Here is an 18,621-nt window from a genome sequence, read left to right as displayed (position 1 = left end):
ACAAAACGAGCTCATTTTTATTGGTTTCACGCAAACTGAAGTAAAACATTATTCTGCACACTTTTAGTGTTTTGAACTTTTCCAAAAAAAAAATCATCTTAGAGCAGTTTTTGCTCTTTTTCAGTTTCAGATTTTTCGATTGAATTCCGTCTAGGTTTTTATATCAAGTTTTTCTCTCAACCTGTTCAGTTTCTGTTAAATTCATTCACGTAGTCTTTTAAGAAATTTGATTCTGTACAACTTTCGTTCTTTAAGTTTTGAACAATTCGAATTATTTAAGTATGAAACGGTACATTTTTATACTTTTTCAGCAAGTTACTGATGATTAAATTATATTAACTTTATTTGTTTTGCAGGATGGTGGGTCTTACTAATTTTTTTTATGCAGGGCTGACCCATCATATTTTTATTTTTATTTTTATTTTTATTTTTTTTATTCTATACTTAATTTATATTTTGTTGTGTACAGGCAAGAAACTAAATGTCATCGTATCTCGAGAAACTACCCATTCATGTCGGTGCGGATGGAACTACTTGTCTTGTCCCGTAACAAGAATTAAATATTTTTTTGTTTGTGTCTGGTGGACACATAGGTGTTAAATCTTGTACTCATACCAGTGTACTTGTATACTGACCCGTTTTGTCTCTTGGTAACTCGGGTGCATTCTGTTTAAGCGCAGCTGAGCTTCCTTTGCAAGATTAGTTGGAACTACGGTGGTGACATGGAGTAACTATAGTTTTTGGACATATCTCTTGGGTTTCTTTTGTTTTCTTGAGCTTAGAGTTGAGATTAGTTTATGTATTTATTATTTTTTTTCATGACTTTAGTATTGGGATGATTTGGCATGGTTTGTAACCGTACATTATTTAAGTTATTTTAACTATGTATTGTTACTTTAATGTTTGAGGTATTTAATAGTTATAAAATTATGATAGATGGTTTGGTTAGCGTTGAAATTTTTTTTTTTTTTTTGTTTCACCCCTAGGATTTGGACAATGGAATATTAATTGGGGTTTAGTCGTAATTTAATATTTAATTGTCCGAATTTTGAGGCGTGACAGAGACACATAGAGAAAAAGAGAGACAGATAGACAGAGAAAAGTGATGAATGAAAGAGAGAGAGAAGAAAGACAGAGACAGAGAAAGATGAAAAAATGGGTGAAAAGAGAAATGTTCAAAAGAGTAAGACGACATCATTTTCATTTTCTTTTTTTTTTGTGACAAAAAAATACCATTGCATTTATTTAAACCATTTTGTGACTATATATATATGAAGCCGTCTCAAAACCACAATATATATATATATATATATTTTTTACTTTTTTTTTTTTTTGCAACGATACCTATTACAGTCACAATTTTTTTTTTTTTTTTTTTTGCGACTGCAGCTAGTACCGTCTCAAAAATTCTATTTTTTTGCGACAGCAATCTCTGCTGTCGCAAAAAAATAGAATTTTTTGTGACAGCAATTTCTGCTATCGCAAATACTCTACTTTTTCGCGACAGCATTTTATGCCTTCGCAAAAACTTTATTTTTTGCGACGGCAAGTTGTGCCGTCTCAAAAAGTCACATTTTTTTACGACGGCAAGTTATACCGTCACAAAAAGTCATATTTTTTGCGACGACAAGTTATGTCATCGCAAAAAATCAATTTTTATAACAACAAATGTACCATCGTAAAAAATTCCGTCTTTTAAGCCCCTTTTCTTATAGGGTCGATAAAGCGATACAATGACAGCTGGTACCCTTTTTTTTTGATATTAGAACACTAGTGGATAAATGGTTCAGTACGGGTTTTTTTACTCACTTCCCTCTCTCAATTTGTCTTTTATTTATTTATTTATTTATTTATTATGAATGAATCAATTCTTTCTTTTAGAGTCTTTATTTTTTATTTGAATTATAAAGTTTTTTTTTTTTTTTTTGACAAACAGAAATTGTTTTCCCAATTCTGTCTCTCAATTTTTTTATTGAATTCTTTTTCTCTCTCCCAATTTCTTTTTATATTATTTTTTATTTTTTATTTTTCCAACGGTTGGTATCATTTTTTTCACCCACTTCTCTTTCTCTCAATTTTTATTTTTATTTATTTATTATGGATGAATCAATTCTTTCTCTTAAAATTTTTATTTATTTTTATTTGAGTTTTACAATTTTTTTTTGGACAAATTGAAACTGAATTCTCTCTCTCTCTTAATTTCTTTTCATATTATAGGCAAAAGTAAAATGTCGTCGCAAAAGGCAACAATTGATGTCACAAAATTTTTTTTTGCAACGCCTTTTGTTGTGACCGTCCTTTTGCTGTCGCTAAATTTTTTTTGAGATAGCATTAGAAGTATTAGCGATGACATTTTGTCGTCACAAAAACCTGAAATTTTTGTAGTGTTTATTTAAATTTTTTTTTCTATTAGATACAAAGACATAGTTCCATGTATATTTATTAAAGAATTTTATTATACACATCTTATATTATATGCACCCTTGGTTCGGTCTTTTTTTTTTTGTAATTAATTTTTTTTCTTTAATTATATCATCATTTTGATGTTTTGATTATAACCTTTTTTTGTTTAATTATGACTTTTTTATTTTTTTAATTATAACTTTAAAATATAAAATTATACTATTTTCTTTTATAAAAATGTATATTATAATATTTTCCAAATATATTTATTAACGTAGCTCCAACTACTCATGTATCTAAATTTTGATCATGATTTGACTTTCGGCAATGCCCGCCGCAACGTGGGATTAAGGTGCATGGAGAAGGCCTGGGCGGTGCTTTCGGCTCTTTGCGATCCAAAGCTGACCCAGAGTCATTGACGACACCGTCGCCGCCGCCGTGAGCTGTCAACTTGCTAATTACCATCCAAAGGCCTTGAACAGGGACGGAGCCAAAACAATCTCAATTATTAAATCATTGTTAAATATTATTCTATAGAGATTAATTGAACTTATAAAATTATAAAATTATAAGAAAACAATCTCAATTAAATATTATTTGTACAAGTTTTATTGTTGAGGATGTAAAAATGTAAAGATTTATAAATAAGCATTAAGCATGTCAATATTTTTAGATCTATAAAATTTCACAAGTGATTCTAATAAATGAATTATAAGAAGTCATAATTTGCATGCAATGATAATAATTCATGAAAAAAATACCAAAATACTTTTTTTTTTTGAATTAATTATTAAATAATTAACAAAAAATAAAAAATATCTTATTATGTAATTTAGTATTTAAAAAAATAAATAAATATTAATATATATCAATTCTCATAAAAATCTTTTATGCTGTATTTGGTTAGGAGATTTAAGAATGAATTTGAACAAAAAAAGAGAAAATTGGTATACACTACTAGAAATATGACTATTTGCGTCTAATTTTTTGCGACTGACTGTTTAACCGTCGCAAAAAAAAAAAAATTTTTTTTGTCTTAAAATCTCATTTTACTTGAACACCCCCCCCCAAAACAAAAAACGTGAAACGTAAAACGTGACCTATGTCCATTTTTTCCTAATTTCCCAAATCTGAACTCTCTTTCTTCTCTCTCTCTCTCTCAAAATCTGTCTCGCTCGACTCTTTCTTTTGAATCTCCACGCTCTCTCTCACTCGAATCTCACTGTCTCTCTCGCTCGACAGTGAAGATTTGAAGATTTGATTTCAAAATTTGAAAATTTGAAGATGCTGTTGATGAAGATTTGAAGCCAAATATTTGAAGATTTGAAGATTTGAAGATGTTGTTGAAGAAGATTTCGATTGATTCATAATCGAGATTCATAATCGGTAAGCCTAAACACTTCTCTTTGTCTTCTCTGTAACGTTTGACACATCTTCATCGATTCATCGTCATCGCTCGAATCTTACTCTCTGTAATGACACATCTTCATCGCTCGAAATTGTTTTGTTTAGGTAGCCACTAAAAGACAGATTTAATTTAACCAAGTTAACATGAATCAAATAAATTTATAACGCTGTGCTAGACCAGGTTTGCAGGCAACAAATGAGTGTAAGTAAACCATATATTCACAAAAGAGAGCAAGGTTTTCAAGGAAATCATGAATGTGGAAATGTATAAACCAGAAATGGAGAGAGTTGGTTGACTTATAACTAATAACTTGTCTATAACAGAAAGGAGAGACAATAATGGTTGAAATTATATTTACAAACTTCTTATGCAAAAGAGGGAAAATGATATGAATGGAACTATACTATGCAGAAACGAAATTGATAGAAGGTAGTCGTTGTTAGTTCAAGGGTTTTCCAAGGAAAGGAAAAAAAATTAGTCAAAGCCTCAAAATTAATGTCAAGAAAACATATCAAAGAAAATAAGGAATTTCAGGGCATCACAAAGTTGAAGCAATAGCTGTTCAAACTGAAAAACACAGGCCATGTGGCCTAATCAAGCCAAACTGCTAGCCTTCCTGAGAATTTGTGAAATCAATTAGGAGGGAAAATTTGAGTTTTATCACTAGCAAAACTAAGAAAAACAATCGAAATCCAATTCACTTCTCTTTAGCATAATTCCAAAGACATTGAGAGAAGTGCAAACACTGAAGAAGTCTAAGACTTTATGCGTTGTTCACTTCAAGATACTCTCACAAACAAATTTTAAAAAAGCATGTCCAAATTCTTTTGAAGAAGAGTTTTTTTTAATCCCCATGCAACCCTTGAATAGTTCACCTATATGATTCGACCAAAGCTTCTAGAGAAACATAGATAATTGCAATTCACTACCTACTCATCCACACAGCCAATAGCATAACTAGTTCCATTGTTATTAACTTGCATGTGGTCTATTACACTTCAGAAGCTTTGGAATCCCATCAGCTTTCCACTGATTAGTTTGGAAAAAGCAAAAGAAAACTCGTTTGTTTTTCATGTGTTTTACATCTTTGAATCATCTATAATTCAATTTCTGTAAACTAACATATTGATGTATTGTGGTCAATAAGATACCCAGGAAAAAGCAAATTCAAAACAATCATAAAAATGTGAAAGTTGGCCGGGTTCAAAGCTATGCTACATGGACTCAGGTGCGAATATCGGGTGTGGGCGCATGTTCAAGCGTTATATCTTCCTAAACCTAAATTTTAAGATATATACATCCAAAAGTTGGGATGGGTACGGAGACACGTCTTAAACACTCAAATATTATATAATATTTTTAGATAAGATGTGAATTATTTAAAAATGTACTTCAAATTAAATAGGATTTAGGTAAAATTATGAAATTTATCTCTTTTATTCGTGTGAGAAGTAAGAAATATTTCTTTACTTGCAAATACAATCATCTGGAGGAGTTGACAAATCCAAACAACACATTCAACACCTTAAAAAGATCCTTGATCAGTTGCATTTTTGTCTGCTAAAAACAGATTACACTTACTGCTTGTTTTCAGAATTCCTATTGATAGCAGAATTATGGGCATTTAACAGAGTTTTAGTTGTTACTTTGAAGAAATGCCATGAAGTAAATATATAAGGATATTTAAGCTTGAAAAATGAGACTTCCTTCAAGAAATACCATGTACAGTCTACTATAGAGCTTATATATTTGCTACCAATATGTTGAATTTTATTTTATTATATATATATCTCTCTTACAATGTAGTTGTGAAGTTATAGTATGGAGCATTTAGACACTGAACCAAATGTGGTGGCTGATTTTACCATCTTACATTTTTTAGCCTGGTAGTAAGTAGTCATCACCAATGGAAAACTGTGTGAAATCTTGCTATTGGTCTTAAAAAAAACAAGGATTACAAAAAAGATATGCCTGATTCTCACTATCTATTTAGGTTTGGGGTTCGAGCTTATGGAGAAGCGTTGATTGCCCAGCTGTTCTAACCTAACCTACTGATCCGCTAACATCACTAAGGAAAACCCAAATCCCAAATCAATAAATGGATTTGAGAACTGAACAAACAAACAACCTATAAACAACCTCCAAATTTCATTCCTATTAATATACTTGATTTTCATTCCTATAAATAGACTTGAGTGTATTAGTCTAGGCTGATATTTATAACTATGGTCTGAATACTCTTTTGCAATTCATATTAAGGTAAAGCAGTCGAAATAGAGAATCTCCTTAAAGTAGAAAACATTACATTCTCTTGCAGGCCAATCATGCATATCACATTTCCTATTGGTGCAATGTCAATGTTATTGTGATACTTTTTGAACTATAATATGCAATTGTTATTGTGATACTTTGCAAACTCATTCTTTTTATGGATGTGTACAAAAACAGTTAAAGAAATAGAAAGATGGACAAGAATTGGATTGATTTGCCAAATCGGATGTCAATTGAATACGTGAATGGGATTGATAATTTCTTGAGATTTGCATACAAAAATAGAGATGAAAGTTTATCGATTAGTTGTCCATGTCGATTTTGTAGTAATCGATACAATTTTTCACGAGAGGTTGTAAGGGAGCATCTTATTTCCAATGGGTTCGTAAAAAAGTACAAAAATTGGATTCATCATGGGGAATCCTATGTCCAATTACATGGTAATCAAGAAAACCAAACATTAATGGCGAATTCAGTGACTAGAGATGATGTGGTTGGGATGGTACAAGAGGCCCTGGGAATTCCACATATGGTTGTTGAGAATGATGAACCAACTGCAAGTGATCCAGACCAAGCAGGGGCAAGTGATCCTGCCCAAGCAGGGGCAAGTGATCCAAGCCATGTAGAGGAAGATGATCCGGTTCAGATAGGGGCAAATGACGAAACTTTGAAATATTTTAAACTTTTGGAAGATGCACAAACTGATCTGTACCCGGGGTGTCACAAATTTACTTCATTATCATTCATTGTTCGAATTTTGCATATGAAGGTGCTCAATCAATGGACTGACAAGTCCGTTGACATGTTACTTGAACTTTTGAATGAGGCTTTTCCTACGGGCACAAAACTTCCAAGCTCATATTATCAAGCTCAGAAGGTTACTACAGATTTGGGTTTCACATATGAGACTTTTGATGCTTGCCCCAATAGTTGTATGTTGTTCAGAAAAGAGGATACAAAGCTTGATAAATGTGTTATATGCAGTAGTTCTAGATGGAAACAAAATGGTGGTGTTGGAAATGATGAAAGGGAATCTGGTAAACGGGTAGCAGCAAAACAGATGAGGTATTTCCCTTTGAAGCCACGGTTGCAGAGATTGTTTATGTCATCGAAAACGGCAAAGCTCATGAGATGGCATGCGGAAGAACGAGTTGATGATGGTGTGTTAAGGCATCCTGCTGACTCCCTCGCATGGAAGGACTTTGATCGGCGAAACACTTGTTTTGCTAGTAATAGTCGTAATGTACGTCTTGGGTTAGCTACAGATGGATTCAACCCATTTAGATCAATGAATATAGTTCATAGCACTTGGCCAATTGTGTTGATTTCGTATAATTTACCACCATGGATGTGCATGAAACAACCAAATCTGATTTTGTCTGTGCTGATTGATGGGCCAAAAGGACCTGGCGATAAGATCGATGTGTATTTGCAACCATTGATTGAAGAGTTGAAGGAATTATGGGATGAAGGTGAACAAACATTTGATGCATCAACCAATGAAATGTTTCAATTGCATGCAGCTTTGTTATGGACAATCAGTGACTTTCCTGCCTATGCCAACTTATCAGGATGGAGTACGAAAGGTGAATATGCTTGTCCTTGCTGCAATGTGAAAACTCAATCATATTGGTTGAAGCATGGTAGGAAGTATTCATACATGAGTCATCGTCGTTTCTTACCAGTTAATCATAAATTTCGAAAGGATAAAGTATCATTTGATGGTAGTCGAGAATGGAGACTAAAACGTCAAATTTTATCTGGATCTGAGACGTTGCATCAGTTGGAATCAGAAGGTGTCCTTAGTCAGTACAAGAGGAATGACCTGAAGGAAATGTTCAGGAGACAAGAAGAGAGGGAAAATAACGGAAGAAAAGGCCATAATTGGAAGAAAAAAAGTATATTCTATGAATTGTCGTATTGGGAGCACAACTTAATAAGACACAATCTCGATGTGATGCACATAGAGAAAAATGTCTGCGATAATATATTGTGGACAATACTAGGAGTTGGAGGAAAATCCAAAGATAATGTGAATGCTCGACGTGATTTACAAGAAATGAATATCAGAAAACCATTGCACTTGCAGTCAAAAGGGTTCAATAAAGTTTATGTACCTCCTGTACAATTCACAATGATCAATGATGAGAAAGATATGTTTCTCAAAGTACTCAAGGAAGTAAGAGTACCAGACGGTTATGCATCCAATATCTCGCGACATGTGCGCTTACAAGATAGAAGTATTTGGGGTCTTAAGAGCCATGATAGTCATATTTTGATGCAACAACTTATTCCTTTAGCTATACGGAGGTCCTTGCCTAAGAATGTGATTGAACCATTGATTGAGTTGAGCACTTTTTTTAGACAATTGTGCTCCAAAGTGAATCGTACAAGTGATTTAGAATATATTCAGGATCGTATAGCAATAACTCTTTGTCATCTTGAAAAAAAATTTCCACCATCTTTCTTTGACATAATGGAACACTTGCCTATACATCTTGCTGATGAAGCTTTGATCGCTGGAGCAATACAGTTTCGATGGATGTACCCGATTGAAAGGTTTCTTCTTACATTGAAACAATATGTGCGTAATCGAGCTCATCCGGAGGGCTCAATAGCTAAGGGGTATTTGATGGAAGAATGCATGAACTTTTGTTCTCGCTATCTCCTTGATGTGGAAACCAAATCTAATCGACCGAGGAGAAACAATGAAGGTGATAACAACATGGGTCGAGCTGTAGGCGAAAGTACAACATTTTATCTTAATGATAATGAATTACAACAGTGTCACCGATATGTGTTGTTCAACACAAGTTCAGTTGCACCGTTCATAAGGTAATTTATCACTTTCCTAGTATTGTAAAATTCTAAAGTGAAATCTATATGATATTTACTATTCTCTTCCAATTTACACAGCAAACACCTTGAAGTCATTAAGAGCAAAATGCCACGTGCAAGCGATCATCAAATTCAATCTGAGCATTTCGAAACATTCTACACTTGGTTTAAGGACCATGTATGTATTTAGACATTTCATTTCACATATCTAAATATACATAAATTTTGAGTTGGAGTTGAAGTTGAATTTATATTTGTTTTTTTAATAGGTTCAGACCTTGCGAAGGACAAGTAATATGAAGAAATCAATAGATTAGCAGATGGTCCTCATACTTTGGCTAGGCGGTTCAATGGTTACATTATCAATGGGTTTCGTTTTCGTGTGAAGGCTGTGGATGATCGTCGGGTGACTCAAAATAGTGGTGTAGCTTTAAAGGCTGATACAATGAGTTATGCTAGTCGGAAGGACAAGAGTCCTCGCGTCGGTGCTGTGTACTACTATGGACAGTTGACTGATATTGTCGAAATCCGGTACACTAACAATATGAAATATGTGTTGTTTAAGTGTGATTGGATTGATAACACTAGGGGGAAAATGGAAGACGCTTTCAAATTCACATTAGTCAACTTCAATCGTTTGTTGTACCCAACCGATCGTGTTAGCAATGAACCTTTTATATTATCATCCCAAGCCGAGCAAGTTTGGTATGTTCCTGATCCTTTGGAACCAGATTGGCAAGTTGTGGTAAAGATGTCTCAAAGAGGTCTTTTTGATATGAATTCTAATAATGATCCTCAAGTTGAACCCTATATGACTCAACATTTGGAAGACAACGCTGTGCTTCGTGATGAAGAAATTGGTTGGGTGAGAGAAGGAATAGAAGGAGCAACAATTGATGTTGATGAAGATGGTTGAACTTCATTTGTGATTGTTGAGGAAGAGGGTTGAACTATACTCCGTGTTTCTTAGGTTTCTATTATTTGCAAATAAGAAAAGTTGAAATATTGTTAAAATGTCTCTTGCTTAATTGCTGAATTTGTGATAAATTTATATATGTTTATGTGTTGTTCTATTATCAAGTGTAGAATTTCATAAAAATTTTCTTTCTTTTTATAATAAATGTTTACTTACTGTGGTGGTTGTTTTTTATTCAATTACAATGTCGGTTCTAATAGTTACGAGCGTAGGAGACATCGTTGTGGACTTGCATACGGATCTCTGTTCTTTGAAATGGCCAATGCAATTGAGAGGGAAATCACTACCTTGCAATTGAAAGTATGTTAAAGAGTTTATAGGTAATGTTTATGTTTTTTATTCAATTACAATGTCGGTTATAAATTATTTGTTAATATAGGAAAAGAAACTTGTTACGGAGATAAAGAGAACTGCTAAAACAGGAAATGAGGTACATTCTGGAACGTATTTCTCTTTCTTGTTTTTATATTCAGATTTATCTTCTTATTTTTATTTGTATTTGCATTCTGCAGGCAACAACTAAAATTTCAGCATGTCAGCTAATCAATCTTAGGCAACAAATAACAAAATTACAAGCTTGCTTACAACAAATGTCCCCAGTTAAGCAGACTGAAGAGGAAACTGAAGAGCTAACCAACCAGGTTCATTGTTTAATTTTTCTTGTTCTTCTATTGGTTTATGTTTTTTATGAATCGAGATGATTTATGTTTTTTGTTATTGTTAATTGAATAACACATGTTGGGTAGTTTGTTTATTTATTTATTTATTTACTTGACAGGTCCTAGATGAAATTGGAGTTGATGTTGCCTCTCTAGTCAGTATTCGTAGGAGTTTTTTTTTATGACTTTATCTTGTTAGTTGATGCTATTTTTCATGTATTAAATTGGTTTTGAATTTGACTTGCACTCTTGACAGTTATCAGTATCGCCAAAAGGAAGAATTGTTGGGAAGACAACCGAGGATGCTAATAGGTATCTTATGTTATATTATAAGTAAATTGCTATCCATATTTCTTGTGTATTAACCTTTTCATATTTCTTTCATTTTAGGATGAAGCGGAAGGTTAAGACCTTTAAGGCCCCTTGCATTATGGATGAGGCTTTACGTGTGCGGGCAAGTCCCTCGCTACCTTGCACTATTGATGGAGCATCTTCTCCATATGTTTCAAGGTAAACTTTATTGCTAAAGTTTTATTTGTTCTGAAACTAATTTGTATCATTTGTTGATATTTATATCTTGTGTTATATTATTAGTAAATTGATATCCATATTTCTTGTGTATTAACATTTTCATATTTCTTTCATTTTAGGATGAAACGGAAGAGGAAGACCTTTAAGGCCCCTTGCATTATGGATGAGGCTTTACGTGTGCGGGCAAGTCCCTCGCTACCTTGCACTATTGATGGAGCATCTTCTCCATATGTTTCGAGGTAAACTTTACTGCTAAAGTTTTATTTGTTCTGAAACTGATTTGTATCATTTGTTTATATTTATATCTTGTGTTATATTATTAGTAAATTGATATCCATATTTCTTGTGTATTAACTTTTTCATATTTCTTTCATTTTAGCATGAAGCGAAAGAGGAAGACCTTTAAGGTCCCTTGCACTATAGATGAGGCTGTACGTGTGCGGGCAAGTCCTTCGCTACCTCGCACTATGGATGGAGCATCTTCTCCATATGTTTCGAGGTAAACTTTACTGCTAAAGTTTTATTTGTTCTGAAACTGATTTGTATCATTTGTTTATATTTATATCTTGTGTTATATTATTAGTAAATTTATATCCATATTTCTTGTGTATTAACTTTTTCATATTTCTTTCATTTTAGCATGAAGCGAAAGAGGAAGACCTTTAAGGTCCCTTGCACTATAGATGAGGCTGTACGTGTGCAGGCAAGTCCTTCGCTACCTCGCACTATGGATGGAGCATCTTCTTCATCTGTTTTATCTCCATATACAGTATCAACTACCTTAACACGACGAGGTCGAGGATTTGCCCGAGGGATAAAGGAATGGGGTACAGGCACTAAGATCCAAGTAAAATTTGATGATAAGTTTCAGCCAGTGGAGGATGATGGCAAAAAGTTGAAAGGACAATTAGGGTTGATCGTGCGCAGCCGGCATAGAGTCCCACTTACATATCTCAGTTGGAATGTGATGCATGTTGATATAAAGGAGAATATTTGGCAAGAGGTGAAGGTATATAGTTTTCCCTTTTGCTAATTACGGTTAGGGTTTATGCTTAGATTTTTGAATTTTTCCAAGTTATTAGTTATTTGATTTATGATTTCTTGTTAATTGTGTTTAGTTATTAATTATTAGCTTGCTTGTGCATTTGTGTATGCTCTATAATTATGAGGATGAAATTGGCTTTCAATTTGTGCTTTGTAGGACAACTTGGTATACTGTCCAGATGAATTCAAGGAGGTTTGCATGCGACTTTGTAGGACATCGTGGTATACTGTCCAGATGAAATTCCATCTTCTTGATGATTTGAATTTTTTTTTTCTAGTTGGTACCTTGGTCTGCCACCATTTGCTGTGACTTGTTCTGTCATTGGCTGGTTGATGTTTTGGTGTTTTGGGTGGCTTTTGGAGTCTGCTGGTGTGCTGGTTTGCTGGCTTGGGTATTACCTGCTCCAGTGCTGGCTATGTATCTATCTGTCTCAGTGGTAGTATGCTGGTTTCTGTCCTGTCTGTGTTTCTATGTATCTATCTTGCTTTGCTGGTTTGCGTAACATCTTCTGGCCTGCCACCATTGGCTGGGAGCAAACTCTGCTTCACTTTGTGCCTCTATGCTGTGTATCTACTAGATCTGCTGTCTAGTTTTTGTGTATTTGTTGGTCCCTTACCTATTTAACCCTAATTTTATTATATTAAGGGATGAATGGCTTATGTTATATTAAGGGATGAAACTACTCCTGATCCACAATCAATTATTTTTTGGGGAGGAGAGGGGTAATTTATAGCTGGAACAAGGAACCAGATTTGTTTGTCTTATTGTGTATTGGTGTTGGGATCTCTAATACTTTTGTTTGCTTACTTAGATTAGATGTGAAATGCTCATCCATTTTGCAGGGTTACTATGTTTTCAGCCAGAAGTTGAAGCATGTTGTTCGCCTTCCATTTGCCACCACTGCATATGGTATGTATTTTAGTTCTTCATTATTGTTCCCACAGGTTTCATTTTCTCAACTATGATGGCGGTAAGAGATCTTTTTTTAATGCTATATAGTTGAAAATATGGCACAATCAATTGTTGTAGGAAATTATATTCATGTTATTAGGTATCAAATTCTGTACTCCATATTACTTGTTTGATCTTTACAATTTTGAAGATCTATTTGATGATGATAAAATACTGCAACAGACTTGCATACTTTGCTTTAGGAAATATGGGAAAAATTGCTTTAGTGGATTATGAAGGTTGTACTTTGATGATGAAATGGAATTATACTCTGATCGATAAATGGTTTAAAATTTTTGTTGGCGTAGCATACAATCTGGTAATCTGTGTTGGGCCTTATATTATATTTGGTGCTGGTGTGATGAGATTAGGATGTTATTGTAATCACTAGGCATCTTCCAATAGCTGCCTTTTGTAGACCCTAGTGCTTCCCAGCTGCTTTCTCTAGATCTTGATAACTGGAGTTTTGGGCTCCTTTTTGATGTCTTGCCTAGAAAAATTACTAGGATTCTTCCCCTATAAAAACCATGTACTTTACCCCTAAGGTTTTTTTTTATGCATTTCAACATTTCGAAAGTGATTTTTTACGTTACGGGCATTTTATGTACTACTTCAAATATATATGTACCTGATGGAAGAATTTTGTGCACGGGTAATTTTAACTAATTTGATTATTCGGATTGCATCTTTGCAGGTGGTTGCAGGTATGACCGGTAAAAAACAAGGGTAGTATGGATATTAGAAGTAAGCAATGATTTGTCTTATCCTGCCTCCATTCCCCTTCCCCTCTTACTCTGATTAGAGATTGGAATAAGATTTTTTTATCATGTGAGAACAAAGAATTATTGTTGCTACTGGTTATTCACCTTTATTTTTGCTTGTGGATTTTAATGCTGTTAACACATGTGGTTTCTTATGCTATCAATCGGAATTGGATGAGCTCCATAAGAAGCTTAGTTCTGCATGTTTGGTTGTCTTTACTTGATTGCATTTTTATGTCTTCTCACAATGATGTTCCCAGTCCTTTAAAGGCCTCGTGTTAGATCTTAAACCTTTAGTTCATCATTTGGGCTTTAAAATGCTTGTGCTTCATTGACATGCCTTTTATAAGTTCTATTAGTAGTATTGTATACTGGAAGTGTTTTGACAGATATTACCACAACTGGAATATGATGAAAAAAAGTTTCACATATTAAAAGTAATTGTTTAATTGTGACATTTTTTGTTTTTATTTTGTTCAAGCTTTAATATTTGACGAAAATAGGAAGAATATCTAGAGGTTAGCTGTGGGTTTGATTTGTCTAATTTGTTTGATAAACAGCTGGATAGGTAAAAGGGCTTTAATGTTTCACAATTTGTTTATTTATTTATTTATTTTTATTTTTATTTTTAATTTTTTGCGACGGTAACAAGATGGTCGCCAAAGATCATGTTAGTATTTTTCTTTGTTTTTTGCGACGGCAAAATAGGGGTCGCCATAAGTAGTTTAGGTGGTCGCAAATAATTTGCGACCGTTGCTTTGCCGTCGCAAAAAGTATTTGCCACCCCCATATTCGCGACCCCCATTTGCCGTCGCATGGGCCGTCGCAAAAAGTCTTTTGCGACTGTTTTTTTATTGTTTGCGACGGTTTATGGCGGTCGCAAAAAATATTTTTTTTAGTAGTGATAAAACTAAGTGAAACATAAATATATTTCATTCATATTTCAATTACATTTTCCTTTTTTAAATTTTTTTCTAAATCTTTTAACCAAACAACTTTTGGCGTTTGCCTGGCGATTACAATTTACACAATAATACCGTGTGAGGTATGACTATTTCCGGGCATGACTCAAAAATAAATAAAAAATAAATAAAATTCCAGGCGATGTCGGGGTGATCATATTTTATATTTTTAAAATTACGTTGAAAAATATTATTTTATCATTAAATATTTAAAAAAATGATTTTCATATGTATATATTAACGTGGGCTCTATTTTTTTTTATATATAGTGATGAGAAGATCTCATAAAAAATCATTTATGTATAATGTTATGCATTTAGATATATCTTATGTAAAATTTTACATCACATTTTCATATTGTTTTAACTTTTTAGGGGTAGAAATAATTATTGAAATTTTAAAAATCTTTTATTGATATTTATTTTTATCATATGAACTTAAATTTCTTATACAAAAATTTCTTGAGACTGAAATTATGTTTTATATGATGTTTTTATTCAAAAATGTTAGAGACTCTAAATGAATAACAAATATTCATGGAAGATCCAACATTCAGGTGAGTATTTGATAAAATATTTGATAATTTATTTACGATACCTAGGATTGTTTTTTGGGTTGGGTTTCACTCATGTTCATATCTCAACATGAGATAACTTGAGAGGCCTATAAAGCCCACCACAAGTTTTGTTTTGACGATCCGAACCGTTTATATTTTGAGACTTGTTGAGTAAAATATTTATACAAAAACTAAGATGATTGGAAATCGGTAACTATATATTTGAATCAAATTTGTATTACAAAAAATAGATGGCTATTTTTGAAATTATATTTGTTGCCTATTTTTTTTAAAAATAAATATGAGTCAAATATGTAATTACTAATAACCAATTATCTTGATTTTTTAAATGAATATTCTACTAAACGAATCCAAACAACAAAAACAATTCAGATCACCGGAATCAGTTTCAAAATGAATCTATCACGCTAAAATGCTCTCTTACATAGAAATAAGTCAAACCCTAATTTATTTTTATTTATTTTTTATTATTTAATTACCTTCCTAGGTGCACAATGGCAAAATGAAATGGCAATTTTCTCGTGATGGAAATTCTGTTTTAAATGTCCTTTTTGATTTCAATATATTTTTAAAGATTTTGTCAACGCATTATTTTTTTTTAAAAAAATTATAATTTTTAATTATACATATTTTATATAATAAAAAAAATTAAAGATTTTTATGCATTAATAAAATTGTACTCTTAATTAATTATTGTATTATATTTTAGGGTAAATTACAAAAGGAAAATTAGTCTAATATCTCTCTCCAACTTTTAGTTATGAGAGAAGTCCACAATAATTTTTTTTTGTAGATTAAGGTCTCTCACCCATACCCCCATATAACACTCACTCTCTCATTCTCTCTTATCTCTCTTCTTGCACCAAACAACCCTCTCTCTCTCTCTCTCTCTCTCTCTCCTCTTCGTCCACAGCATTGTTCGAAGCTTCATCGGTGTTGACTACGACAAAAGAATTTGAAGTTCCTAAATCATCACCTTCCAGAGGCTTCCTCATCGCGATCTTCCTCTTGTCGAGCCAAGCCCTCGATCGATCACTCTTTTCTCTATTCTCTCCCCAAAAGTATCACTGAATCGAGTGGAAAACATGGCGGCGACAGCGTCGTGGCAAGCTTAGGAGAAAGGGTTCAGAGAGATTTGTGGGTTACTCGAACAACAGATATCTCTGACTTCTGATAAGTCTCAGATTTGGCAACAACTCTAGCACTACTCTCAATACCGTAATTTCAATAACTACCTCGTTTTTATCCTCGCCGGGGTTGAGGTACGGTATCCCCCACTCTTCATTTTTCTTTTTCGTTTTCTTGAGAAAATATCTGTGATTATTTGTTGCGTTGATTGGATTGATTTCTTGATTGGTTGTCAATTGTGTATGAACCCTCCTCATTGTTGGTTTTTTCTTATTAGATTCGTTGAGGTTAGTGTTTGTTGAATGATGGGATTTCTGGTTATTAGAGTTTCTTATTAATTGAGTAATGATGCTACTAGAATGGTTTCTTTAATTGGTCATAATAGCATCAACTTCTTTGGTTTAGTTAAAATTTTTTTGATTTGGTTAAAACAATTTTCTTTGGTTTAAAATTGTGAATAAACACAAAGAAATTTGTAAACAAGGATGTTTGGTTCATTTTTTAGAATTTCTGTTTTGAAAAATCAGTAACTAATTTGAGGTTATTTATCTTGTTAATGCTGAGGTTCTTTCTCTGGGAATAAATTCTCTAGGAAGAAATTCTCAGAATTTCTCTGGAGATAAATTTTTTGGGAAGAATTTCTCTCGAGAGAATTTCTTTGGAGAAAATTTCTTTGGAATTGAATTTTCTCTAAATTGATGTAAAGAGATCTTAGACATTATGAAAATATTAGATGTTCTTTATACTATAAAATATTAATACTAGGGAACCTAAATAAAAATCCACAATTACAAATACATTTATTGAGGTTTTCTTAAATACAATTTGTTTTCTGTGGTTTTGAAAATTACATCCCGCTCTTTAAAATTTTTAATTTCATAACAAATGACCTATTTTGTTAATAAATTATCAAGTCAATTAACAATTTTTAATGAAATCAGAAATTTATGTCAATTATAATTCAGATAATTTTGTTATTGTATAAAAGAATAGTTAAAAATTTTATTTTTTCAATTAATTTTGTTAAATGAAATTTATTTTATAAAAGAATATTTATAATTTTTTAAACTATAAAAAACAATTCATATTTAAAAAAAAAATATCAGTTCATCCTATATTTTTAAATCTTATGGCGATCGAGAGTGTCGACGACACCGTGATGGTGTCCAAATTTCGTAGTCAAAGATATTAGCGGCAGCAGTGATTAGGGTGAAGTACATGAACGACACTACCCTTACACTATGATTAAAATTAAATTAGTGATTTAATTATATATATATATATAATTAATTAATTTAACATATTTTTAGTTTCTTTAGTTTTTTCTAATAATTTTTGAAAGTGATTAAAGTAAATTTTTTGAAAAAAAATAAATGTAATAGTATTTTTTTAATCCAATAAACTATTTTTTTAGCCACATTCAAAAAAAATCTTAACCATATCAAAGTAAAATGATTGAATAAAGTAATAAAATTATAAGACTAAAAATCATTTGGATTTTTTAAAAATAAATTTCTGGAGACCCAAGACTATATTTTTTACATCGTTTCTGGAGACCCAATACATATAAACACAAAATCAACAATATGGGTTCGATGAAAATTAACTTTATCCCGCAACGAACTTAGGTTGAATTGTGAACACCTTTACAAAACAGAGAAGATATAAAATTTTCTATCAAAATTTTGGTGTGTCTATTATTTTTGTTACGATAAATATCAACTAACTAATTTTAGTTTTTGAAAAACTTTTTATAATTTCTCATTCAATTATAAACGGTTGAGCCCTGAAATGCCTATTTTAGAGAAAAAATCTGTATCTTTACAGATAAAGGAGAAAGAAAGTGAGGCCCACAATAAATTATTGTCTTTTTTGCTAGTATTTTTTTGAACTAGTAATTGTTTAGAACTACTAGGAACCGCCTTTCTGCATTCTTTTTTCTCTTCTTCCTATCAACAACTTGGATAAATTCCCTCCTCATCTCATTTCTTTATATTTTTTTATACTCTTTTTATAAATTTAAATTCAGACTCATATTGATAATTTGAATTATCTATATTATAGGTAATTATTCAGTAATTTTAAAATATAGATATATAATATTTTATAAT

At 32.2% G+C, this 18,621-nt stretch overlaps 2 protein-coding genes and 1 long non-coding RNA gene across 4 annotated transcripts; all 3 read left to right on the top strand.

The window, feature by feature from the left end:
- Positions 1–6,545: 6,545 nt before the first annotated feature.
- Positions 6,546–9,237, top strand: LOC145806924 (uncharacterized). The gene is made up of 3 exons (XM_082904783.1): positions 6,546–8,917; positions 8,999–9,098; positions 9,190–9,237. Exons 1-3 carry the CDS (start codon positions 6,546–6,548, stop codon positions 9,235–9,237), a joined length of 2,520 nt encoding a protein of 839 aa, XP_082760909.1.
- Positions 9,238–9,949: 712 nt separating this feature from the next.
- LOC114288521 (uncharacterized) lies at positions 9,950–12,334 on the top strand. 2 transcript variants are annotated; one of them, XM_082906804.1, is made up of 9 exons: positions 9,950–10,196; positions 10,276–10,326; positions 10,409–10,537; positions 10,675–10,710; positions 10,812–10,867; positions 10,946–11,065; positions 11,206–11,325; positions 11,466–11,585; positions 11,726–12,326. In XM_082906804.1, exons 1-9 carry the CDS (start codon positions 10,041–10,043, stop codon positions 12,117–12,119), a joined length of 1,182 nt encoding a protein of 393 aa, XP_082762930.1. In that variant the 5' UTR covers positions 9,950–10,040; the 3' UTR covers positions 12,120–12,326. The 2 variants fall into 2 exon arrangements, with proteins under 2 accessions (XP_082762930.1, XP_082762931.1); XM_082906805.1 differs by lacking the exon at positions 10,675–10,710 and having other exon boundaries at positions 11,726–12,334.
- A 573-nt stretch (positions 12,335–12,907) lies between these two features.
- Positions 12,908–14,046, top strand: LOC145807425 (uncharacterized). The gene is made up of 3 exons (XR_014350499.1): positions 12,908–13,040; positions 13,076–13,101; positions 13,777–14,046. It is a non-coding gene; the product is annotated as an uncharacterized LOC145807425 (long non-coding RNA).
- Positions 14,047–18,621: the final 4,575 nt, after the last annotated feature.

The sequence above is a fragment of the Camellia sinensis genome, chromosome 14 (genome assembly GCF_055761805.1).
Source record: "Camellia sinensis isolate YWXY chromosome 14, ASM5576180v1, whole genome shotgun sequence".
NCBI classification, from domain to species: Eukaryota; Viridiplantae; Streptophyta; class Magnoliopsida; order Ericales; family Theaceae; genus Camellia; species Camellia sinensis.
The sequence above is the reverse complement of the archived record's forward strand: the minus strand, read 5'-3'. Positions and strand labels throughout refer to the sequence as shown.